We start from the raw sequence: 27,541 nt of genomic DNA on the forward strand, positions 1-27,541 counted from the left end.
TGCCAGTGAAAACTAGAAAACATCATGGCGACGAGAAGCTGTGTTCTGAAGTGCGACTCAAAAGCAAACTTTTTTCATCTGCCCAAGGATGAGCATTTGAAGACTAAGTGGCTTGAAGACAAACCATACATCATCGCGATTGAGTGTTTATTAGTCGTCAAATGTATGTTTCGCGATCTCAGGAAGCTCTTATTATGGACTTCTATCATGGCACATGGTATCTTCTTCGTCTGTCTGTACCATATATGGACTGCATGTGCACAGAGCGTCCTCCGGCTGCCAGTATGAATTGAAAACAACACATAAGAGACATCTGCGCATTTTGAGGAAGTATTGAATAAAAAATACTCCTCTGTTTAGAAATTTGACACAGACATATGAGAATCTATCAATATGTCTCATCATCTGCACACTTTTGAACTAAAAGCCCTGAGGGATGTTGATTTGTCGCGAGTCTTCGTGAGGAGAATAGAGGAGTTTTTTTATGAATGAGATCAGCTGAGGCTCATATTACAACCAAACGGTACCGACGCGGTTTTCATATTCATAACTCCTGACACATATTAACAAATGACTGTCACTATAAGACTTTGATGGGCGTTCCGTTTCCGAAAATATCTGCACAGACTATACCAAACACAACTGACTGGGTCATCGGACCAATCACCGCAGATTAGCGTCACGTAAAGGCTTTTGAATTAGCGTCACGTAAAGGCTTTTAAAGGTTTTGAAAAGTGAATCACTAAAGGAATCATTTGAGAATCGCTGTCAAAACAGGTAAAAAATAAATGCATATTATAAGAAAACTAAAGTCTTTTTTGTCATTGCATGCATGCAAAACTGTTGTTGGGGACTTCTAAAACAATATTTGGAACATTTTAAATGCCATGATAGGTGCTCTTTAAACAAAGACAAAACTGGAAATTACTACATTTGGAAACAAAGATGAAATTCTCAAGGTGAATGCATATCTTGAGGCTAAAGGTCTAATAACAAAAAATCAAGTCAGGAATCTTGGTGTGATTTTGGAGTCAGACCTGAGTTTCAGTAGTCATGTCAAAACAATTACGAAATTAGCTTACTATCATATCAAAAATATATCAAGAATTAGATGCTTTGTTTCCAGGCAAGACTTAGAGAAACTCGTTCATGCTTTTATTACCAGTAGGGTGGACTATTGTAATGGTCTTCTCACCGGCCTTCCCAAAAAGACCATTAGACAGCTGCAGCTCATACAGAACGCTGCTGCCAGGATTCTGAGCAGAACCAGAAAATATGACCATATCACACCAGTCGTCAGGTCTTTACACTGGCTTCCAGTTACATTTAGGATCGATTTTAAAGTGCTATTACTTGTATATAAATCACTCAATGACCTAGGACCTCAATACATTACAGATATGCTGATTAAATACAAACCCAACAGATCACTCAGATCATCAGGATCAAGTCAGTTAGAAATACCAAGGGTTCACTCAAAGCAAGGAGAGTCTGCTTTTAGCTATTATGCCAGCCGTAGCTGGAACCAGCTTCCTGAACAGATCAGATGTGCTCCAACAGTAGCCACTTTCAAATCCAGACTCAAAACACATCTGTTTAGCTGTGCATTTACTGAATGAGCACTGTGCCACTGTACGTGCTTTGTCCGAACTCCTTGCATTTTAATTTATATGTTTAAATTGAACCCTGTTTTTATTTTTAGTTGTAATTATACTCTTTATTTTTATCTTTCAATATTTTCTTTATTTTTTATTTCTTTTCATTCCTATTATAACTGTTTTAATTATCTTACGAATATTTTAATTTCATTTCTGTGTAAAGCACTTTGAATTGCCACTGTGTAAGAAATGTGCTATACAAATAAACTTGCCTTGCCTTGCCTGGCCTTGTAACAGTAGCAAACCCCCAGGAGTGGTCAGGTGTTAATATTCAAAACCTTACTGTACTACAGTTCAGACTGGGATATGTACTTAAAAAAAAATGTAAGTAGTCTCTTATGCAGAATATGCTCACTTTTCCCCAGGATTATTTGATGAATAGGAGGTTCAAAAGAACAGCATTTCTCTGAAATAGAAAGCTTTCAAAAAATAACTGTTTTCACCATTGATAATAATCATAAATGTTTCTTGAGTATCAAATCCTCATATCAGAATGAATTCTGAAGGATCATGTGACACTGAAGACTGGAGTAATGATGATAAATTCAGCTTTGATCACAGGAATATATCACACTTTACTATATTCACATATAAAACAGATGTTTTACATTATAATGATATTTCACAATAATACCGTTTTTACTGTATTTTTTATCAAATAAATGCATCCTTGGTGAGCAGAAGAGACTTCTTTTAAAAACAAGAAATGTTGATTTCTTTCAAACATTAAACAGAGCTTTTATTTTGGCGGAAATAAAATTTTATTTTTTGGATTCCATTCGACTGTGTAGAAATAACCTTTTTTATTTTCTAAATAAAAACTTCCAAAATATAGGCTACACAATTTATAATTCCAAGGGGACGATAGGCCTATAGCAGTTTGCAGAAAAACATTTACTGAGAAACTAGAAGCTATGCTGTCAGATGTGGACAAAGTACATAACTCCATTACTTGAGTAAAAGTAAAAGTACTAATGGTCAAATATTATTCCATTACAAGTGAAAGTTGTAAAGATAGATTTTTACTTAAGTAAAAGTACAGACATACTTGCTTTTAAAAGTACTTAAGTATCAAAAGTATGAATATTATTTTATTATTGTTGCATTGTTGTATGAATGCACTGTTCCATCATGGTGGTTTAAGCCAGTCATGTTCCATCCGACATGCTAGCATACCTCATTTAAATACTTGTTTAAAAGTTACAAAGCTCTTATCAAAGTCAAAATCATACTAGAAAAGAAAGGTTTCTACATTGTGTTTACTTAACAGGATTATGTAAAAACATATTTCTGAAAGGACTTCAGTTAACATTATTAGTCCAACTACGCCGTTTTTGCATGCTAACTAACATCATTGTCAAACGTTATGCGTTAGCGTTGTATCCACAAGGCTATGGCAACTTGGCGGGTAAATCTATAAAAATCATTTGACCAATCATACTTCATACCAGTGTTAATTTTGATTTAGTTTTAGTTTAGTTTTAATTGACTATAATAAGATTTTAGTTTTCAATAGACTAAAATTCAGGACTTGTGGTCTGGCGTCTGAGAGGCAGCTTTCTGTGTGCACTTTCGTGTCGTAGCACTTTTTCAGACTTATCCACATCTGCTCTTCTGAATTTTAACTTTTAAGTATGACAATGGTTGCTCGCACTGCGTCTGGGAACTGCTGCCTTCTATTTTGCCATCAATTGATTGGTGTTCAAAAAATACTTGGAAATCATTGAACTTCATGTGATCCTACAAGAGTGATTACTGATAGGCTGTCTGCAAAAAAAAACGTCTCAGTTACGTATGGTAACCCTCGTTCCCTGAAGGAGGGAACGGAGACGTACGTCGGACGTACCGACGAATTGGGATCACTTCTGGGAGCCCCTATCAGCTTCGAGCTATCTAGAACCGGCCAATGAACAATTGGCGTGCGAGATTTGCATCTCGCGCTCCGCCCCGCGCCGCGGGTATAAACAGGAAGCGAGAGCGAATGCACGCTGTTTTCCACTGAGGAGCCACACGTAGTGGCTCGACCTGCAGTGATGGTACAGCAACTGTGGCGACGGGACGTACGTCTCCGTTCCCTCCTTCAGGGAACGAGGGTTACCATACGTAACCGAGACGTTCCCATTCAGTCGGTCACGTTCGACGTACGTCGGACGTACCGACGAATTGGGATCCCCTATGGAAAACGCCATAGTTACTACCACTTCCAGCGCCCAGCGATGAGCCCCTCAGACCCCGATCTGATGCGGGCGGGTAGGTTCACGCAGGGAGAGTCAAAGCTGCTGTTCCGCAAGACCACTCAGCTGACTGTATTGGATAACGCTGGGAAAGCGTGCCTGTGAAGGCAGCTGCGGAAGCCACATCATGCCCAGAGGGAGTTAACATGTGGAGAATACACGTATGGGCTGGCTGTGGGCAGCACAACATACGGAAGTCCCAGGGGTGGCCCCGGCCAATTAGGAGGGAGACAACACGTACCTGGGACGGCAGAGGAACTCTGCCGAGGGAAAGACACGGGCTCGCCGTAGGGAGCCGTACCGTGGAAGAATACACATATGGGACCGCCGTGGGGGTCACTACATATGGAACCCAGCCTAACACAAGTTCCACCAATGCATACGAGTGTTAGACCTGGCGTCGAACGCTCCGCCACGTCCGACTGCCGCGGGTTGCGGAGGACTCAACAGGGTTCGCCGTTCCGGGGAACTCGACTGGAGCAGAATAAGCGCACCCATCCGTCTACCATAGGGGAGGGAATGGCGCAGCAAGCCGACACTAGAACGGGTACTTCGGTGTTACTGACTATGGGAAGTGAGCACACAGGAAGACACCGGCTCTACACGGAGGCTATAGAATCTAGCGAACGTGTTAGGTGTCGCCCAGCCCGCAGCTCTACAAATATCTGTCAGCGAGGCGCCACGAGCCAGCGCCCAGGAAGAGGCAACACCCCTAGTGGAGTGGGCTCTTAACCCGAGCGGGCAGGGCACGTCTTGGGACTGATAGGCCAAGACGATGGCATCCACTATCCAGTGGGCCATCCTCTGCTTGGAGACAGCCTTTCCCTTCTGCTGTCCTCCGTAACAGACGAAGAGCTGCTCTGAGGTCCTGAAGCTTTGCGTTCTGTCCACGTAAGTCCGGAGAGCACGGACGGGACAGAGAAAAGCTAGGGCTGGGTCTCCCTCCTCCGAAGGCAGCGCTTGCAGGCTCACCACTTGGTCCCGGAAGGGAGTAGTGGGAACCTTGGGCACATATCCAGGCCGGGGTCTCATGATCACATGAGAGTTACCGGGCCCGAATTCCAGGCACGATTCGTCGACCGAAAATGCCTGCAGGTCCCCTACCCTCTTGATGGAGGCCAACGCAGTCAGGAGTATTGTCTTTAACGACAGAACTTTCAACTCAGCTGACTGCAGAGGCTCAAAAGGTTCTCTCTGTAGTGCAGTTAGCACCAGAGTTAAGTCCCAAGAGGGTATGGAGGGAGGACGAGGTGGATTTAATCTCCTCGCTCCCCTAAGGAACCTGACGATCAGATCGTGCTTACCTAGAGATTTTGCATCTACGAGCTCATGATTAGCGGCGATAGCGGCGACATAGACTTTGAGGGTGGAGGGAGACAGCCTTCGCTCCAACCCATCCTGTAGAAAGGTAAGCACAGATGCGACCGAACATCTTCGGGGGTCTTCTCGGCGAGAAGAGCACCAGTCAACGAACAGGTTCCACTTCAACGCATAGAGGCGCCTCGTAGAGGGGGCTCTAGCGGAAGTGATGGTGTCAACTACCGCTTGCGGTAGGTCACCTAGAACCTCCGCGTCCCGTCCAGGGACCAGACATGGAGTTTCCAGAGGTCCGGACGCGGGTGCCATAGGGTGCCCCGTCTCTGAGTCAGGAGGTCCTGTCTCAGAGGAATGGGCCAGGGAGGTGCTGTCGCAAGGAGCACTAGTTCCGGGAACCAAGTCCGGTTGGGCCAATACGGAGCGACCAACAGGACCTGCTCCTCGTCCTCCCTGACTTTGCACAGAGTCTGCGCAAGAAGGCTCACTGGGGGAAACGCATACTTGCGTTCTTCCCGGGGCCAGCTTTGGGCCAGGGCATCCGACCCGAGGGTCCCCTCGGTCAAGGAATAGAACCACTGACAGTGGGTCGTCTCTGGGGAGGCAAACAGGTCTACCTGTGCGGCCCCGAAACGACTCCAGATTAGCTGGACCACCTGGGGATGGAGTCGCCATTCTCCCGGAAGTACCTGCTGACGTGACAGCTCGTCGGCCGCACGATTGAGCAGGCCCGGAATGTGAACGGCACGAAGCGACCTCAGATGCTTCTGACTCCATAAGAGGAGATGGCGGGCGAGTTGCGACATGCGACGGGAGCGTAGACCACCCTGTTTGTTGATGTACGCTACGGCCGCAGTGTTGTCCGTCCGGACCAGAACGTGCTTGCCTCTGAGCGGCACTTTGAAGCGGCTGAGTGCAAGACGAACTGCAAACAACTCGAGGCAATTGATATGCCATTGCAGTTGAGGCCCCGTCCACAGACCCGAAACTGCAAGCCCGTTGTACGTGGCACCCCAACCCGTGGATGAGGCATCCGTGGAGACAACGGAGTGCCTGGACACTTGTTCTAGGGGAACTCCCGCCCGGAGAAACAGAGGGTTCGACCACGGGCCGAAGGTTTGGCGGCACCTCGGAGTCACTTGGACGCGGAGGGAACCGCTGTGCCACGCCCATCTCGGGACTCGATCGTGTAGCCAGCGTTGAAGCGTTCTCATATGAAGCAATCCGAGCGGCGTTACTGCGGCTGCGATATGCCCCAGGAGCCTCTGAAAATGTTTCAGTGGAACCGCTGTCCTGCCTTTGAACGAATTCAGGCAGTTCAACACCGACTGGACGCGCTCCTCGGTGAGGCGCGCAGTCATGGCGACCGAGTCTATCTCCATACCGAGAAAAGAGATCCTCTGCGTGGGGCAGAGTTTGCTCTTCTCCCAGTTGACCCGAAGTCCCAACTGGCTGAGGTGACTGAGCACCTTGTCCCTGTGTTCGCACAACTGCTCTCGCGACTGGGCAAGAATCAGCCAGTCGTCGAGGTAGTTGAGGATGCGAACGCCATGCTCTCTCATGGGAGCAATGGCCGCCTCCGCAACCTTCGTAAAGACGCTGGGCGACAGGGACAGGCCGAAGGGTAAGACACGGTACTGATATGCCCGTCCCTCGAACGCGAAGCGCAGAAAGGGCCGGTGTCGAGGGAGAATCGAGACATGAAAGTACGCGTCCTTCAGGTCGATCGCTGCAAACCAATCTCGGGGACCGATGCACCTGAAGATGCGCTTCTGCGTTAACATCGTGAACGGCAGCCTGTGAAGGGACCGGTTCAGGAATCGCAGGTCCAAGATCGGTCGTAACCCGCCGCCTTTCTTGGGTACAATGAAGTACGGGCTGTAGAACCCGGACCTCATATCGGCTTGAGGGACCGGCTCTATCGCGTCCTTCGCCAGTAGGACAGCGATCTCCGCCCTGAGCACGGGGGCGTTCGCCTCCACTACAGTCGTGAAGTGAACTTGGGGGGACGCCGGGCGAACTGAATCGCATAGCCGAGTCTGATGGTACGGATGAGCCACCGAGACGGGCTGGGAAGCGCTAGCCAGGCTCCCAGACTCCGAGCAAGGGGGACCATCGGGGCAGCGAGGCGGAACGCAGGGATCCGGCTCGGACGGCATGGGAGCGGCCCGAAGCGGGATCTGAGTGTGCTGTGCAACACTTACCTGCATCCGCGGAGGGGACGTGCGAGTGTGGGGAGGCCGCTTGTGTGCGTCCCGACAGCCGGCGTCCCCTGCTGGCGAAGGGAGAGGTACTTGAGGGTGGCGAGGCATGGAAGCGTCGACCACCGCCAAGCGCGCTCTCTTGGCACCCAGAGATATTGGAAACTGCTCTTTTATTGATGTTTTGGGTGCCGCTGGCACTGGGACCAGCAGCGGAACAGACAAACAAAAGATTTTCCCCCGGCCCTCCTCCGGGGGAAGGAGTGGTGCTGCAGCCATCTCCCTCAGAGCAGTTTCCTCCATCTCTGGGCGGCCCGTCTCAGGGTCGCTTGCGACGACGCTTGCCACCTGGCTTGGCAGCGGCCTGAGCGGGCTGGACATCCTTCCCACGGCCGGCCCCACGCCATCGGCTGGTGGAAGGCTGCTGTGGTGCCTTGGCGGGGGCGGAGGCGGCGGCGGGTCGACGTCCTCGGCGACGAGTAGTCGGAGGCGCTGCCGCCGGTGGCGGGGTTGAGGCAGCAGCGGGCCGCCGGGGCAGGATGTGCTTGATCGCCTCCGTCTGCTTCTGGGCGGCCGAGAACTGTTGGGCGAAGCTCTCGACCGCGTCGCCGAATAACCCAGCTGACGAGATGGGGGAGTCCAGGAACCGATATTTATCGGTCTCCCTCATGTCAGCCAGGTTAAGCCAGAGATGCCGCTCCTGGACCACAAGTGTGGACATCGCCTGACCGATGGCACGGGCGGTGACTTTCGTCGCCCGGAGGGCGAGGTCCGTCGCCGTCCGGAGCTCCCGGAGGAGCTCTGGATCAGGCCTACCCTCGTGCATGTCAAGGAGTGCTTGGGCCTGGTGGACCTGAAGCAACGCCAAGCCATGCAAGGCGGACGCAGCCTGCCCGCAGGCCTTGTAAGCCTTCCCGGTCAGACCGGAAGAGAACTTACAGGCCCGGGACGGGAGACGTGGGTCACCGCGCCAGTTAGAGGCGGTCGCGGGACACAGTTGCATCGCGACGGCGCGCTCCACTGGCGGGATCCCCACGTACCCCTTGGCTGGCCCGCCGTCGAGGGTAGTGAGGGGGGAGGAGTCACTCGGCCGGTTTCTGGCAGAAAAAGGTGCCGTCCACGACCTCGTGAGCTCCTCATGCACCTCCGGGAAGAAAGGTGTCGGGGTGGGACGCTTAGAACCAGCGCGACCCACCCCGAGGAACCAATCGTCCAACCTAGAGGGTTCGGGACACGGTGGAGGGTTCCACTCGAGCCCAACCCTTTCGGCGGCCCGGGCAAGCATAGCAGCCATCTCAGGGTCCGGGGCAGCCGTTGCCACTCTCCCAGAGGGAGGCAGTACAGCTGACCCTTCATCCTCTGAGGACTGAAACTCCCCCTCCGATGCAGCGATCGACATCTGTTCGTCCGCTGGAGCTCCAAAAGTCACCACTGGTCTCCCGTGGGAGGGTCCAGCGGGTTCTTTTGGAGGCTCTACCGGCTGCGGAGCTGAGGGTTTAGGGGCCTGCGGAGGGTCGCTCGGCGGGTTTGCCCTAAACGTAATCCTCAGATCACCCTGGCCATCCAAAGAAGCAGGTCCGCCCGGGTTAGGGGCAGCCCTGGTTCGTGGGATGGGTAAGGGGACTCCCCCAGCCCGGAGGTAGGAGAGTCTCGATCTTAGCTCCGAGATAGTCATGTTCCCGCAGTGGGAACATGAACTATCCACAAACGCCGCCTCAGCGTGCTGTGTGCCCAAACACGTGAGACAGCGATTGTGACCGTCAGCAGGGGACAGGGAACGACCGCATCCAGAAACGCACGGGTGGTAAGACATCCTGAAAAGGACGGCACATCACCCGTGAACTCTTTTTGTGAGGAAACGCTCTGTGCTGAAGCACTCAGGGGGAAACGCGACAGCGCACGGGATTGTGTGCAGCCCGTGCCTGTACTCAACAGGAAAAACGCCCAACCAGACCAACAGATTTGCTGTTGCTGTTAAAACAGCAGTTTTTCTCTGCTTGCAGAGGCAGCCGATGAGTCAGCGCGGATCCCGCTGAAGTGTGCCGTTCCTCCAACACTCGTCTCCTCTGGATTCTCCGGTTAAATAAACTCTTGCTGATAGCAGCGATAACTCAAGCGAAGCGTTGAGAGTCGTCTTCATCTGCCGTGTGGCTCCGAAGTGAATGACAGCGTGCATTCGCTCTCGCTTCCTGTTTATACCCGCGGCGCGGGGCGGAGCGCGAGATGCAAATCTCGCACGCCAATTGTTCATTGGCCGGTTCTAGATAGCTCGAAGCTGATAGGGGCTCCCAGAAGTGATCCCAATTCGTCGGTACGTCCGACGTACGTCGAACGTGACCGACTGAATGGGAACTAATCCCGTTTTAAAGAAGAAAAATCATCCACTGACTTTCAAAGCGGCTACGACTTTCTACTTCGAGGGCCTTGATAGAAATGTAGTGGAGTAAAAAGTACGATATTTGCCTTTCAAATGTAGAGAAGTAAAAGTCATAAGTTTCCAGAAACAATACTACTCAAGGAAAGTACAGATACTTAAGTAAATGTACTTAGTTACTGTCCACCTCTGGTGAGAACACCGTACACACCGGGACATTTGACAGCAAATCACATTTTTCACAATGTTGATTCTTCTTGCAATCGTAATGCAATGGACTGTGGCCTACATTAAATCTTTAAATAAAAGGTTTACACAGTCATATACAATAAACAAGTTTGTACAGCGACAGGAAATAAAAATTTACGCAAAAAACCTGCCTACCTTAACAGAGCATGTGAGTGAAGCAAAGCAGAGCTTCACTCATGAACTGCTCACCGGTAAAATGACGTGCGCTCAAATCCCGCTCCGACATGACATTTCTCTGTAGCCTACTATACTTGTAGCCATTAAAACACGTAATTAGTTTCAGTTTAAATATTATAATGTTATTTTTTTATTTAATTTACTTTGAAAAGTGAACAGGACACTTAAGACGTCAGAAGACGGGGGTCTTCAATAAGTTCAATAACACTTCAATAAGTTTTGTTGAAAGCCTTTCTTTAAAGTGAATTTCGTTTTGTATAAATTGTATCTTAATTTTAATCTATGTTTTATCAACCAAATTGCCCGGATTTAATAAATAATAAGCAAATAGCCTGTAACAGACAATGACATGGAGGCGGAGGCGGCCGCGCAGCGTGATCAACGGCTTAAATGAACAACTACTAGAAAATAAAAAAAACTTTAGTCAGGGGCAGCCCTTACTATTTATTTCAGATAGGCCTATATTTGATCCAGCATGTCACAAAGGGAGTTTTGGGTTGAGCGTGCGGTGCTGAGCGGAATGAGCTTCAGAAATCAACGGAATCTCCAGAAAGGCGCTCTCCACTGGAGGAAATATTACCGCTCTTTCAACGCACACACCGCAACAGTCACAATATGACCTCATGTACGTTCTAAAAACATAATTCAACTTATAAATAATACTTTTTAATGGGCCACTTAAAATGTTTATTACAAATAAAGTATTAAATTCTAAAAATTAATAAAATGGAAAAAAAATTGCATTGCATTTGCAATCCTTTGTAACCACCCCACTTCCCGCGCCTTTGATGATATCTGTCCTCTGGAATGCTATCGCTTTTCATTTAAAACGGTTTATTTACAGCAACTGAACATGACGAGACAAAACAGAAATATCTGCCAACTGTTGCAGAAGAAAAAAGTTAAACAATGACATTAATTTCCAGGGATGCAAACTACTTCTGACCTTTTCAAATTCTCAGAATTTTCATTTTAGGGTGAACTATCCCTTTAATACACTTAGAAACTAAACAGCAAACCCCTGTAGACATTGTAGACATTGTGTTGTATTTACTGATTTTATTGATGGTATTTAACTTTAGTGACATTAAACTTCCCAGTATGAGGAGCTGAATCGCAGATCTGGTGCAAACATATCCACATCACTGATCTGATGCTTTCACAACTGCAGTTCTCTCATCCCATTTATTTAGTTACTAAAAGGAAAATGCATAACACATATACGTTCATTTAAATGCCACTTGGGATGTTCACCTGCCCCTAAGCAAAAAGATTTGATTCGCAGGGTAGTCAAAATAAAACGGTATAAACAGAACAGACCAGAACACATGCAAGCTACAATGGAGGGCTACTAGGGAAAATTTCATACCACGACTATAGTGACCCAAATTATCACGATTATCAATAATCACAGTTTTGTTCAAATGCGATGAAAGTCGCAATTTCGAAAGCACACACTGAAAACCTTTCAACAAGTTCTATATTTGAAAATCAACAAACAACAAATAAAACAAGCAGCTCTATGCACTTTTTAAAGCTAGATTCTATTCATTCTGTGGTATTTCCTTAATGAAATCAGAGGACTTTACTATTAATACTACTATAATTATTACTATAACTTCTTGTGATCATCTTGTCTGGACAATTGTTTTGTACATTGTACAAAATGGCTAAGATTTAAAACAATCTCAATTCAATATGTCCCCCGTAATTATTTATGTGGTAAAGAAAATCTGTGTAATAAGTGTACAATGAATATTCTTTATTATCCCTTAAATGTCACCCTAGTCTTGTTCGCTTGTCTTTGGCTCAAGCTTCACGTTATTTTTTTCCCAGATGTAGTTTTAGTATTGAGTTCAAAGTCCACTTGCCTTGCGTTCACAGATTTAAAGTGTTTCCCCCTATTACAGCGACTTTCTTCTTGCATGTTCTGCACACAGGGTGACCATACTCAATTAAGTTTCCCTCAGGACTTTTGTAAAAACCAAAATATGACCACACCTCAGATGTGGTCCTTTTAGAAAGGCTGAACAATCTTCCGCCTTCTGCCATTTCTTCTCATTCAGAAAACGTTGCGACTGACGCTGACTGGACAGGATTTACAGTGAGTTTTCAAAATCGTGATAATCAAATACAGTTGTAATGATAATTACATTTTAAACAATATTACTAATCGTCAGTACATTTTATTTTATGAAACCGTTCTCTCATAAGTGACTGCTCATGTGGTGCTTAAAGGTATCTTTATATCTGAAACTCTCTCCGCAAAGATCACAAATGAACGGCTTCTCTCCAGTGTGAACTCTCATGTGTGTGTTAAGGCTTCCTTTTTGGTTGAAATCTTTTCCACACTGAGGGCAGGTGTAAGGCTTCTCTCCAGTGTGGATTCTCATATGCATGATAAGGATTCCTTTTCTGTTGAAACTCTTTCCACACACTTGGCAGGTGTATGGCTTCTCTCCAGTGTGAATCCTCATGTGACGATCAAGACTTCCTTTTTGGTTGAAGCCTTTTCCACATTGTTGGCAGTTGTAAGGCTTCTCTCCAGTGTGAATTCTCATGTGTATGCTAAGAATTCCTTTTCGGTTGAACATTTTTCCACACTGTTGGCAGGTGAAAGTCTTCTTTCCAATGTGAATTGTTAAGTGGTCTTGAAAGTGTCCTTTTCGATTGAAACTCTTTCCACACTGAGGGCACGTGTAGGGTTTCTCTCCTAAGTGAGTTCTCATGTGGACTTTAAGGTTTTCATGTTGATCAAAACTCATTTCACACTGTTGGCAGGTGAACGGCTTCTCTCCAGTGTGAACTCTCATGTGCCTGTTAAGGTTTACTTTTAGAGTGAAACTTTTTCCACACTGTTGGCAGGTGAACGGCTTCTCTCCAGTGTGAACTCTTAAGTGGCCTTGAAAGTGCCCTTTATGATTGAAACTCTTTCCACACTGAGGGCATGTGTAGGGTTTCTCTCCTAAGTGAATTCTCATGTGGACTTTAAGGTTTTCATGTTGATCAAAACTCTTTCCACACCGTCGGCAGGTGTAAGGCTTCTCTCCAGAGTGTGTTGTCATGTGGTCTGTAAGATTTCCTTGTTGATTGAAACTCTTTCTACCCTGAAAGCGGGTGAAATAACGTATAGTTTCTTTCTTTTCAGCTATTTCTCTGGTTTTTTTAAAAGTCTTTTCAGTCTGTGAGCAACTGAAATATTTTTCTTCAGGTATGAAATCATGATCATTCTCATATTGATCTTTTTCTTCCATTTCCTTTAGTACTTCACACTCCTCTTTCAACGGCATCGGGTCTAAGGCAAAAAAGACAAAAGTTAACCTAATAGCACAACACAACAGGCATAAAAACATTTGTACATGTAAAGCATTAACCCCTAGAGGTCTGGCATGACCAACTCGCTTTTTTATATTCTGTTTAGTTTCTACTTCTACTTTTATGCACTCACAATAAAAAAATAAATGTTGTGCTACTTGCAAAACAAAGAAAACAAACATGATGTGATCTGCAGCCTCTCTCTCAGTCCATTCTGATACACTTCAGAAAATGAACTGCAACTTAGTGAATACATGTCACACAAACATGAGACATATGTCTAAAGAAATGTTGAAATGTCAGGTTTTAAATAATTTAAATCAAATATTCTCTGAATTCAAATATAATCTGTTTAAAAAGAGAGAGATGTTAGTCGTTCAGTTAACTTTAGTTTTCAGCTCATTTCTAGATCAGAGACCGCAATGCGAGAGAGAGCGGCATCAGCACTGGTGATATAATCTAGTCTGGCTATTTTTAAATGATGAAGACAACTGTGTTTTGAGCTTCAGGATGCAACACTGAAAATTTCAGTTTCATTTGCGGCAGTTTGTACGTCAGCTGAAGAGATACTAGCATTCGAAACACATGAACAGCATTTGCACAAGCATCACCGTCGTGATTTGTTTGTAAAATGTTTAATGGGACTTTATATACTTGATATCTTCAAAATACACCATTAAAATGTTCTCAAAGCTAAGCGCAACAAATAGCAGAACAAGCTGTATCTGTTGTGTGGCATGATGCGCAGCGCTCGTGCTTTCAGAGCTGCGTGCTTTCATTGATCTGCCTAATTTAAATCTCACACTTTAATCATATTTATCCTCCTAACTTAATACAACAAGCTGTGTTACTATGATGAATGATTGGCTCAAAATGTATATCTGTAGGCTGTGCGCAATGTACTCATCTGAATTAAACACAAACACATTTCTCGTGTTTCAGTAGTTACTACTCCGTTTGCTGTATAGGTTGTCGATGGTTTTAGGTTATGCTGTATAGGTTGTCCCTGGTTTAGGTTATTTAAGAAATGTAATTTCGCCAAAGAAGATTTTTAAAGCAACGCACTTCAGTGTAGCTAATATGTTATGATAGCATTCCGTTTAACACTGAGAATTTGAATAATTGTAATGTGCCGATTAGGTGCGGATCTAGAGAAAACCATGGCCCTCATTTATCAATCTTGCGTAGAAACGGGCGTATATGTTGGCGTAAGATTATGCTTACACTCCTCTCACTGCCTGATTTATGAAGCTGTGCGCACCTCTGAAATCCAGGCGTACGCAAAACCTGCCTTTGATAAATGCCGCGGCTGAAAACGATCGTCATTAGAATAACACGCCCCTATATATTCCAAGTCTCTGCCTCCCCCATGCCCTCATTTTACGCCATGGACACACGGAAGACGGCAAAGAAGCGAAAGTTCTCTGACGTGGAGATCGAGACCATCACCAGGGAAGAGGAAAAAAACGAAATTGTTTTATTTGGGAGTTTAAAGAGAACGCTCTTTCCCTTCTCAAGGGCGCATATGGGTCTTCTAAAAGCGCCAGGTCAGCCATCATTGACAATTGGTGTACGGTGGAAATCCAGTTTAAATAGCTGTTTGGATGAGAAATTACCTATCACAATGCATTATTTTACAGCACATGTTTTGAAACAATTAGCATTTAATTTCGTATCACGTCACATGTATTGGGGTGTACAATAGTGATGATGAGGTGATGTGGAGTACCATTCATTCACATTAATATAAATGCATGACAATTTGTAAGATTCTTATTATTATTATTATGATTTTTATTATTAATGACACTTATGGTTATTTAGAAGAAGAATGTCGTTATTAATATTATTATTTATTATTATTATTATTTAAAAGAAGAAGAATGTCATTTTTATTATTTTGTCAGTCTGAATTATGTTCAGTTCCAGTCCATGCACAGTTGCCGGGCCTAACCCTGAAACGTCAGGTAAAGCGCACAGACTCGCAACTGGAGGAATACATATGCCTACAAATCAAATGCTTTGGTAAAGTCACACAAATTAAACATTGAAGTCCATGTTGCACAAAAATAAACACTGACGTTTATAAGTACTATGTTGTTTTTTTACAGTGGGTCATAACAGGGGCGCTGCGAGCAATTTTGGGCCCTATGAAAGAATATGATGTTGGGCCCTCTACCACACCAACCTAGCTATCCAAAATCTTTGTCTGCAATTTAATAATACTAACCAATTAAGCTCCGCTTGCTCAACCCAGAATGCCCCAATTGGCTGATGAATCATTGATTAAAATTAAGATACAATTTATACAAAACAAAACTTAGTGAAGTGATCATGTCTGATCAACTCCATTCATCTTATGATGTGTCCTATCTCATGCTGTTCACTTTTAATAATCGACATAGATTGACAACATAGACATAAAAAAACAACATTTTAATATTTAAACATAAATATAAAAATAAATACCTTAATGACTGCAACAATTATAGCACAGAGAAGTTTCATGTCGGAGTGGGATATGAGTGAACGTAGTTTTACCGGTGAGCGTGAGCGGTTCATGAGTGCTTTGCTGGATTTTGCCGGAAATGCGCCATAATTTTTTATATTTGTAACTCTTTGGTAGATTATATATTTATAATACATTACTACTAGTACTGTTACTATTAATAAATCCGATCTCTGGGGGCCCCAAAAGTGTGTGGGCCCTTAGAATTGTCCTAACTTTCCCCCCCTTAGTTGCGCCCCTGGGTCATAATATACCATATCTTTGTCAGTGCGTTTTGTGGTGTTAGGAATTGTTTTTCTGCGCATTTTCGCACTAACTCAAAACGTGCGTACACCACCTCCTGAGCTGGCGTAGGATTTGAGCGTGCTATACGCCAACGTCCATATTGATAAATCTCAAAGTCACCGTGGTTTTGGGTGTACGCCAGGTGTACGCTGGAAATTTGGTGTACGCACTTTTGATAAATGAGGGCCCATGTGCGGCTGGAGGGTATGTTTTTAACAGCGGATTCGGTGACATTAGAGCTGATCCGCCCATCTCTACTCTTGTTCTTGTTCCAAGTTTCCTCCCTGTCCAATATGTTTTGCTTCTTACAAAAGCACCAAAGCCTTATGTCATGCCTGAGCTGAAACTAGAAAGTTAAGTAAATGCAACAACATAAATGCAATGTTTAGGCATTATTATTAGCCTACTATTATTTTGATTTATAGGTTGTAGGTTTAGTTTTAGGTTGTACTGTTTACCCTTTTAAAGTAATTTGAAATTGATTTGTATATTTTTATCAATGATTTTTATTTATTTATATATTTGTATTTGCATTTTGAATATGGCAATTGAATGCACTAAATTGGACAAGTTTTCATAGATATTAATGTACGCAGTTTCAGCAATAAAAAGTAAAAAAAAAAAAAGGAAACACACAAGTTGTTCATTTTTAGATATCGGTCTCATTTTCTCTTGTATATTTAGTATTGCTCTTTAATAAAGAAAAAAAGTACTTCTTATCCGATTAATTGATGGAATAATTGGTAGAGTACTCGATTACTAAAAATAATTGATAGCTGCATCCCTAGAGGAGATCTATGCAAACAAGCCAATGCCTACATCAACTCGGTAAAATGCATCAAGTTTGGTGAGATTAATGTACTTTACATCGTTTTGGGATGCGGTAAGGAATAATCCTGGGAGAATTTATCTAATAATAATTTAGAGTTGGTTTCATTTACAGCAGGGGTCTCCAAACTTGGTACTGGAGGGTCGCTGTCCTGCAGAGTTTAGCTCCAACCCCAAATAAACACACCTGAACCAGCTAATCAGTGTCTTACAAGGCCCTAGGTAGACACGATTAGCTGGTTCAGGTGTGTTTATTTGAGGTTGGAGCTAAAAAAAAAGCGGTGTGTCCAAAATAACCCGTGATTTTGATGATCCGATCCGATACTTCTATAATATAAGTATATACTTCTATATGTTAGTGGGCAGTAGATTATCGGTCATACCTCCTCTCTCTTTTTTTCATCATTCTCTCATTTCTATAAGCCTCATTTCCATCACTCTTTCTTTTTGTCTCATTCTCTTGCCCTGTCTCTTCCCCTCCTAAAGCTGAGCTCTGGCTGATAGTCTTTTCATTTTTTAACATTTTATTTACTAAAACAGCTGTCAAATAGTAAATGTTTAGTTTGGCTACTTGCATCTCGCACCGTTTACTGAAGCATTGTGTTACTCGCGCAGCAGCTTCTGCGTAAAAAAGCCTGCATACTTTCATTTGATTAGTCATCTCAAATATTTTGACATTGATGAGCGGTGACAGACCGCAGGCAGGGCAGCTCAGACAAGAAGATATCCTTGCAGCATTAAAGTAGTGTTAATACTCTATTAGGCAATTATTTCGCAACATTTATTACATTTAACACATATCAACACTTGCATATTGTTGCCCTTGACTGTTCTAGTTGTTTCTATTGCTCTCATTTGTAAGTCACTTTGGATAAAAGTGTCTACTAAATGACTAAATGTATTATGTACACCTCGGAAAAATACAGAGGTCCAGACCTCATATCTGGCTACGGCCATCGTGTAGGCAGCCTAGTTTACCTCAACACTTCAGTTTACATGGTCGGAGCTGTTCAGTCTTGTTCAGCTAGTTTTGCCACAGAGCCTTTACTGTACACATGATGTTGTGCTTGTATCAAATTCAAATGGATAAAGCGACTGCCTGGTGCTCGTAACTCGTTATCACTTCAATAGAGCGGCAAAAATCGCTGAACGAGTTCGTCAGCGCTGTGTGTGAGACGATCCAGCTGCTCTCGCGCTTCGAGTCTGTTGGAGGTGCTCGTGGTTTAATCAGGTAATGCCGTTTCTTCACCTGGCTTTTGATGTTTGTTCCCAATCCCATGCATTTGCAGCACTCGAGTAAATAACAGCGCTTAAAGGGTTAGTTCACCCAAAAATGAAAATTCTGTCATTAATTACTCACCCTCATGTCGTTCAACACCCGTCAGACCTTCGTTCGTCTTCGGAACAGAAATTAAGATATTTTAGTTGAAATCTGATGGCTCTGAAAGTCCTCCATTGACACAATGGTACTCTACACTCTCAAGACCCTTAAAAGGAACTAAAGACATCGTTACAAAGTCCATCTCACTACAGTGGTTCTAAAATAACTATGAATAACGCTCAAAAACTATTGTCGCCGATTCATAAAGTTATTTTAGAACCACTGTAGTGAGATGGACTTTGTAACGACGTCTTTAGTTCCTTTTAAGGGTCTTGAGAGTGTAGAGTACCATTGAGCCAATGGAGGACTTTCAGAGCCATCAGATTTCAACTAAAATATCTTAATTTCTGTTCCGAAGATGAACGGAGGTCTGACGGGTGTCGAACGACATGAGGGTAAGTAATTAATGACAGAATTTTCATTTTTGGGTGAACTAACCCTTTAATATGTGGGGGTGTGGTGGGGTTTGGCGAGCGGTGCTCCAGTAAAAGTTTAGGTTCTCCCGGTCGACTGTCAATCAATTCCTCGGCCAATCACGGGCCCCCTTCGTGCTCGTGCCCTGGGGCTTCAGCCCCAGCTAGCCCTTATGTTAATCCAGCCCTGTACATATACATCCGAGTCCTGATCGGGAGGTAACATCCGATTCCGATCGAGTCTGAAACCACGTGATCGGGCCCGATTTCCGATCACGTGATCGGGCCCGATTTCCGATCACGTGATCGGATCTGGACATCCCTAATATAAATGCTAATAATGAACCATCGCTATGCACACTAATCATCCAACCGCACCTATGATTTTCACTGATTTGGGTTTCACACCCGATCGTCACACAATTATTCAAATTTACGATGATATGGTAACATATAACTCTGAAGTAGGCAGCTTTTAATGAACATTTATTTAAAGCAAAAGTTAATTTTCCTCAAAAGTTTCGCTTCGTTAACGAAATGACATTTCTTTACATTTACATTTATCAGAAGCTTTTATCCAAAGTGACTTACAGTGCCCTTATTGCAGGGACAATCTCCCTGGAGCAACATGGAGTAAAGTGCCTTGCTCAAGGACACACTGGTGGTGACCGCTGGGAATGAACCAGCAACCTTCTGCGTGTCAGTTCCATGGTTTAACCCACTGGACCACCATCTCTTTAATAGCACATGATGGATTAAATGAATCCAATCACAGGTAATGTCTGGAATCATCTTACAGCCCATTCGTGTCTATTGATTACTGACCTGCAGCCGTACCACAAATGACAAGGTCAATATTTCCCTCTCATTTCTTTAAATACTAGCATTTCGCTGTCCCACGTGCAGGACTCCGTGTTTTACTTCAAATCTTTACACACTTCCCTCACTAACTTTTCTCCAGATTACACGCATTATCCCCATATCAATGACAAAGGTTCACAGGTTTGAGTAAATAAAGGCCGGTCTCAAATAGAGGCCGGGTCTGTTTTTTAGTATCGGGCTGTAATTGATCTACTAAAACCCGTCAGATCGTCTGTTCTATGTTTTGATTAGATTTCACGCGACAGACGCAACCGTTAATGAACGACTCATCACTATGGCAGCATAACAAAGAGGTTAACAAACTTTCAGTCTTCAGTTTTTCTTAATTCTCTCAATACCACCATGGAGACAAATAGAAAAAAGTATGATTTGACATTTAAGCTGACAGTTGTCAAATTTCAAGCGTGGGAAAAGCTGGATATGGAGCGGCTGAAAAAATCCTTCAAGGTATGCTTGCGCGCAGACGTGCGCGTGTGTGTTTGTGAGCGAGAAAGAGGAGATAATATATTTCATTAACTTCGGGATGTTATCTTAGGTATGTGGCTGTGGCCTGACAGTAGCTTCTGATGGAAGCGAGGATATCCATTGTTTCAAAGAGGGAGAGCCGTGCGCATCTGGGCAGGAGCTGTTAGTGCAAGCAAGGCAGGCAGAGAGAGTGAGGGGGAGAAGAGCGACGAGGAGGAGGAATTCGCCAATGAACTTGTAATTGAGGATCGCGGGGATGATGATAGTGATGAATAGAGTCATTTTCTATCACATGATTGCAGTTGTTTTACAGGGTAGCCTTCATTCTTTCTTGTTGATGTGTTTCGGGCAACAAGTTCATATGCTCGATGGATTTTAGCGGTAACGTTAACTTATATTGTTCTGCCCATTGCTGTCACATCGTTTCATTTTTTGCGCTGCCAATAATCAAAGACATTTCTTACATTAAATGATTTGTTAAACACATTCAAATTAATTATAAATAAAACGTAATATAATGTTGTAACCTCCTACTGTCATGCTTGAACATCTCAACAGTAAATTAAAGGCCTGTCTCTTATAGACGCCTGTTTCAAATACAAGCCGGTGCAGTTCGGCGATTTGGGTAAATAGAAGCCCGGGCTATTATTTGAAGTTTTACGCTAAGTGACATAAATGAATGGATTTAAAATCATAAGTAGATTTTGGGTTTAATGTTACACTAATAATAATAATAAAAGGCTATTAATGAATTATTTTTCCTAATTTAATGTGTTGTAATAACATGGAAGTCGGATCTTCACAGATTCACTTGAAGGCAGTATTAGTATTTGTCTGGTCATGTGATCTCAACATGTCTGTCCACATGAGTTGACACGCTCCATGTCAATTAATAGCGCTTTAAATAAATCAGAAACAGTCAGAATATCCTTCATTTCTGTAGAGCTGGACATTTTAATTGGAATCAACTGAATGAGTTCAGCTTTGAGAATGAAACCAACCTGTTTGTTCCTCAGTTTCTTCATCTTTCACTCTGAATGTTTCCTCAATCTTCACATCTTCAATCTCCTCTTTAATAAACGCCATCTTTATGTACTCATGGATCTCAGTCACTTCACCAGGAGTTTTTCTTTGTATTTGAAAACTCTGTCCTGTATAAGATGAGAATAATTAACTGAAACAAATCCACACACAATTTCTGAGTGTCTCAATCAGCTCTAGTTCAGTTAATGGACCTGATTAGACAAAAACACTAAAAACCAACACAACACATTAATAAAATAATGCAAATTATACAATTATACAGACCCTTGATCTATTAGGCAGTTCAGTTATTTAATGATTTGTAGAAATAGAGATATAACTTAAATGGCGCGCTTCAAATCACTGAATCATTTGTTGTGAACCAATTGATTCAATTGACTCGGAGAGTCTAAAGCTCCGGTTCTCTCGTCTCTCGCCAGAGACTGAATTCATGTTTGAACTGATTCACGATAAAGAGAGAAATGAGAAGCTCCTTCTGTTACTCAAGAGTTTATGATGTTACTTTACGCACGCAACGTTGATAAATGTTAGATAAAGCAATGCAGTGTAACATTAAATAATAGCATTCAGTCTGCGTCGCTATAAACACTTTAAACGCTTAAAACACAAACCTGTCTTCAGCAGACCCACAACAGATGCAGGAGCGCGGCGCGGCATTGTGACGTCACATACCAAGACCAAAATAAAAGTCCCGTTAACACACTGCTGAGTCTAAAGTCATAGACTCAGTAAAAAATATACATAGAAAATAGATATTAATACAAATAAGAAACGATTACAAAATTCAGAGTTTAATGTATTATTGAACATATAACACAATGGTAACTAAATAATACAGTTCACATTGAGAGATAATTCTATTTTTTTAAGTTTTACTGTTTGTATATATAGCCTACAATATAAAAAAAACACATTATAATTTAAATGAATGAGGAAATACCATAACTTCACAAGCAAATAACAGGGTTGTGGGTCCTTAGATATTTTGTTCAAATTTAAGGCAATAAAAAGTACAACAAAAGCAAATTATCGTTTTAACAGACCTTTAATTTGTGGTCTGAATATACATGGATTTCTCGGCGACGTCATCACTGCTTGCGCACGCACCCGAGAGGCAGAAAGAAGAAACCTCTCGTGTTGTAGGTTAGTAGCGGCGTGTCTGTAAGTCAAAATGCCAAGGAGTTGCTGCGTGGTTAATTGTACCAACAGAGCCAGTGCTGGGTGCCTGATGTTTAACATACATAGGGGGAACCATGCGTTTGCCAAAAAATTATTACCTAACATGATCATTCATACATGTATCACAGCAACACTGCAAAATTAAAGACAGACAAACAGATCCAACTAAAATCACGTTTTATTGAGTCAGCAGTTATATACAAACAATAAGGAAAGCTTCAATGTTGTTGCAGTAGCAGACCAGCGATCTGTCTTTCTGCCTCCAGGATGCGCACGCACCCTGTAATGTTTGTAAACAGGAAACCCGTGTATATGCAGATATCTGTAGTTTGAGAAAGTAGAGAGACCGAGCAGTTTAGCTTCAACACTCAAACAAAAGCTTTTTTTTCTTCTTATGGCTTATGTCTACTTTATCATGTTTATCATCATTTGTTATTTTAGGGCTTTAAAATGGGAAAAGTGATTCAAATAAAGTCAATAACTGTTGAAAGATTATGAAGATTTCATGAAAATAAATCTACTGATTCAAGGACAATCATATTTTTAGACATTTTATACCCATTTTCAAGTTTTTAGACTTTATTTCCACATTTTTAATATCAGAAAAAGCATTTATATGCATTTCAATACTGACACATGTACGAACTGTAAAGGTTTTTTTTTATTACATTTGTCACTATTTGCATTTCAAATGAATGTATATCTGGTATAAATGGTTTCTAAATGAGCACATCATTGGACAACATGTATTTAAATATGTATTTCACAAATACATGCAACTGTCATCTATTTTATTATTTGTATATATTTAATAAAACTTTGTTACATTCTCTCATCCATGAACATGATTTTCTTTCCATCGGCTGTGGAGGTAAAGACGACACTCCCATGATTCCTGTTACACCTGTCAGCTGCGGATGCCATTATGTCCCAGCAGATGCGGTCTCGTCCCTTAATGTCACCATAGACTCTGGCCGTTTCTCAATATGTGTCTTGTCTGTACTCGTGTTCTTGTGAATCGTCACCAGTCGCTGTCCAAGAACTGTTCCAATTCAAAGTTCACATCTAGCCAAAGTACAGTTCAAATCCCCGGATGTGTTCATGATCCGCCCCTTTTATCGAGGATGCATCGAGAGGAGACTTGAGCGGACTTCAGACGGCCAGGTATCCCAGAATGCATCTCGCACCAACCAGCAAGCATCAATAGCAGATGAGAAAACCTGCGTAATTTAAAAATATGACTGTTAACATGTCATGAAATGTAGTTTTAAAGGGGTCATATAATGGTACATGCACTTTTACAAGTTGATTATACGGAAATGTGTGTTGGCAGTGCCTATACACAACCATCCTATAATGATAAAAATACATCCAGTGTTTTTTTTTTAATCTCCCTATATGTTTTCCCCTGTCTCAAATCGAGCCGTCTGACCGTGTGACGCTACACGGTCAGACACCCCTCCCACGATTGATGATTTACAGCAGCGTTTCAACACAGACCCACCCTGAGCGAGCTGTCATCAGTCCGCCATTGTTGATACTCTGGAGCAGAATGGCGTCTAAGCGATTGTGGTGTTGTGTTGTTGGGTGTAATAACGAACACAGCAGTCATTTTGATGTTCCTAAATCCGAACCGCTGAAGACACAGTGGCTGCTGAGTTTTGTTTTCGAAGGGAATATTCCCCCCGATCAACGTCAATGCTTTCATGTTTGCGCAAATCATTTCTCAGCAGACTGCTTTATAAACGAGGGTCAGCATAAAGCAGGTTTTGCTAATAAGCTGCTCTTGAAAAAAGGATCGCTACCAACTATTCGTCGACTATGTGTCGTCTCCCTTTATGTTGCACCGTTGAGCCGGGTGTTACATCGCGTAATAACTTCTGTATGCTGGCAATAAACATTTTTGTAAGTGTGTCTATAATGTGATATGCTAAACTGATTTTATTACGGGTGCGGGTCGGGTGTCGGTTCTATTTTAAGCGGGTCGGGTGCGGATTTTATTTAGTGCTGTTGTCGGAAAACGGGTCGGATGCGGGTTTAAGCACTGCGGGTACGGGCGGGTGTGGGTTTTCAACCCTCAAATCCAGACGCTGCTTGAAATCCTCAGATTCAAAATAGCATGAGCTATAGACACCAGGGGCCACAGAATGAAAATGTTATCTCAGACATATATGACGGTGAACTGTTTCAAAACTTGTCAAGACCAGGTGGAATTCTGTCAGATCCGAACAGTTTGTCATATAATTTCAATTCTGATGGATCACCTGTGTACAAGTCTTCCAGATTTTCTATATGGCCAATACACCTGCATTTAAATGAGCTACCTCCAAAAATGAGATTTCAGAATGTAGTGCTTGCAGGTCTTTGGTTTGGTACTCAAGAGCCAGTTATGTCTATTTTTCTCTGTCCCTTTGTTGATCAGGCCAAAACACTGGCATCCAGAGGTGTGTCTTGGAGAAAAAATGGAACCTGCGTGTGCAGCAAAATTGTTGGAATATGTTGTTGTGTAGACTCAAAGGCAAGACCAGCCATGCAAAACACCACACAGTTTAATGGGTACTTTGGTTGTGGCTTCTGTTTACATCCTGGTACTCTAGTAGAGAAACAGGTGAAGTACACTGTGACTGACACAGAATATCCTGACAGAGAAGCGAAGAAAATGCTGGCAGATATGGAGAAAGCAGTAGCACAAAACCGAAGTGTCAGAGGAGTGAAAGGTCCATCACCACTCATTAACATGCCCTATTTTGATATAGTGTGGGGCTTTGTTCCAGACTATATGCATGCTGTCTTACTGGGTGTCATTAGACAGCTCACAGAGCTTCTTTTGAACAACAGTGATCAACCCTATTACACTGGGAGTCCCAACACTATGAGGGTGCTAGAAAACAGGGATCAAGGACATAAAGCCACCACACCTGATAACACGACTACCCAGACCCCTTGCAGAATTCAGGTACTGGAAAGCCTCAGAGTGGCGAGCATGGCTCCCAGGATTTAATTTGAGCCGGAACACGCTGGAACATGTTCCGGCACCTCCGATGTTGGATCCGGAATCTTTTTTATTGAATCCGGCACCTCATATATCACTATTCAAATTAATCATCTAAAAAAAAAAAAAACTATTTGTGTAGTGTTCAATGTTATTGGTCGTGTTCGTATTTATTCCCTTATTTCCCAGAACTTAATCTGTACAGCAAACAGGGCATCTCTTCTCCCCTCTACCATCTCCTCCCTACTGTTCCTTTGCCTTGTTGGCCCACCTCTTACCCGGTTCAACCCTTTTCCATACGTGAGGTCATGGATTGCAAAAGGAAATAAAAATGCACTGGACACAAGGTGTAGAGAAAGAAGCAGAATCAAGTCCGGGGGCACTATCGATGCTGTATGGGCCGTTTTGGATAAATAGGATAACGACCTGATGTGTTTGTGTTGATTATTTGGTGGTCATCATTAAAATAGCCTACTATATGGTTTTATATAAAATGTAGTATTATATATATATATTAATTAATATATTATATATTAATTAAAATAAAAATGGCCTTGAATAGGCTACACGCGACCTTGTTTGTTTTGCGGTCTATTGACGATGCAATGCTCTGCTGATGCGAGCCACGAGAAAGCCCTGGTCTGTTGTAGAAAGGATACTGATCCATCCAATGCAACAAATATATTTAATGGATAATGTATGCATAGGCCTATGCTGAGTTTAATTTATTTATGATTAGATGCGCTGCAGTTCATGCGCAATGCAAGTGAACGCGGCACCGGTGCCTCCATGTCACGGTTATTATATTGTCTGTTATATTTGCTTTTTATTTATTAAATACAAGCAATTAGTTGATGCAACATTTACTAAAATAAATATACAATTTATACAAAACGAAATTCATTTCAAAGAAAGTGATGAAAGTCAATGAAAGTGGTAAAAAATCATGTCACCCGAATTTGCGCATCTTATGATCCTATCTCTTATTACAATTGTTTTTTATAGCAAAAATTTTATAAACACATCATATATATAGGCCTATATTTTATTTATATATGATCGTTATTGGTAGTGATATTGTTTATTATTGCAAATGTTTTTCATTTGTTTAATAAATCTAATAATTCTGATGGGTACATCACTATAGTCATAACTTGTATTTCTATCTCAAATGATTTTGAATAACTTGGCTGAGAAAAAAAAATTATTGGGGGTACGTTATTGAAAAAAGATAGTTTTGTTCCATCCCCCCCCCCCCCCCCCCCCCCCCGCACTCCGGAACCTCCCACTTTACAAATTAAGCACTGATGGCTCGTGTTTTAAAGCTTGCCAGTCCTGAATGGTGTACTTCAACCATGTTATGTGAAGCACCTAGGCCTTCTGGTTTCAGCAGTATTTCTACTTTTGAATGAGAACATTACCTTCCAAGACATCAACAAAGCAGATAACATGCGTTTTGAGTTTGTGGCAAGGTTTCAGTTGCTGTATGGCGAGGCATCTATGACATTTAATGTACACCTGCTAACTCACCTCGCAAAATCAGTGAAATTGTGGGGGCCACTCTGGGCACACTCAGCATTTGTGTTTGAAAATGCAAATGGTGGTCTGTTGAAACTGGTGCATGGAACAAAGTGTGTAGCTCTGCAGATTGTGAACAAATTCCTGTCGCACAGAGCAATACCACTCTTTACCACAAGGTGTGCAGTTGGTGAGCCAAAACAATTCAGAAATGCCTAAAATGTTGTAGTCAAAAGACTGACTAAAACTAAATCAAAATTAACACTGGTATGAAGTATGATTGGTCAAATGATTTTTATAGATTTACCCCCCAAGTTGCCATAGCCTTGTGGATACAACGCTAACGCATAACGTTCGACAATGATGTTAGTTAGCATGCAAAAATGACGTAGTTGGACTAATAATGTTAACTGAAGTCCTTTCAGAAATATGTTTTTACATAATCCTGTTAAGTAAACACAATGTAGAAACCTTTCTTTTCTAGTATGATTTTGACTTTGATAAGAGCTTTGTAACTTTTAAA

General features: G+C 42.9%; 2 protein-coding genes across 2 annotated transcripts in view; both read right to left on the reverse strand.

The window, feature by feature from the left end:
* Positions 1–27,541, reverse strand: part of LOC307126529 (uncharacterized protein) — a 1,210,917-nt gene that overhangs the window by 1,022,933 nt on the left and 160,443 nt on the right. The gene's annotated exons all lie outside the window — the stretch shown is intronic.
* On the reverse strand, positions 11,260–21,986 carry LOC307127189 (uncharacterized protein; the record flags this gene model as incomplete). Its single annotated transcript, XM_079818297.1, has 3 exons — positions 11,260–13,502; positions 21,287–21,436; positions 21,941–21,986. 3 exons carry the CDS (start codon positions 21,984–21,986, stop codon positions 12,415–12,417), a joined length of 1,284 nt encoding a protein of 427 aa, XP_079674423.1. The 3' UTR covers positions 11,260–12,414.

Source organism: Gobio gobio (assembly GCF_949357685.1).
Source record: "Gobio gobio genome assembly, chromosome: 5".
Taxonomy (NCBI): domain Eukaryota; kingdom Metazoa; phylum Chordata; class Actinopteri; order Cypriniformes; family Gobionidae; genus Gobio; species Gobio gobio.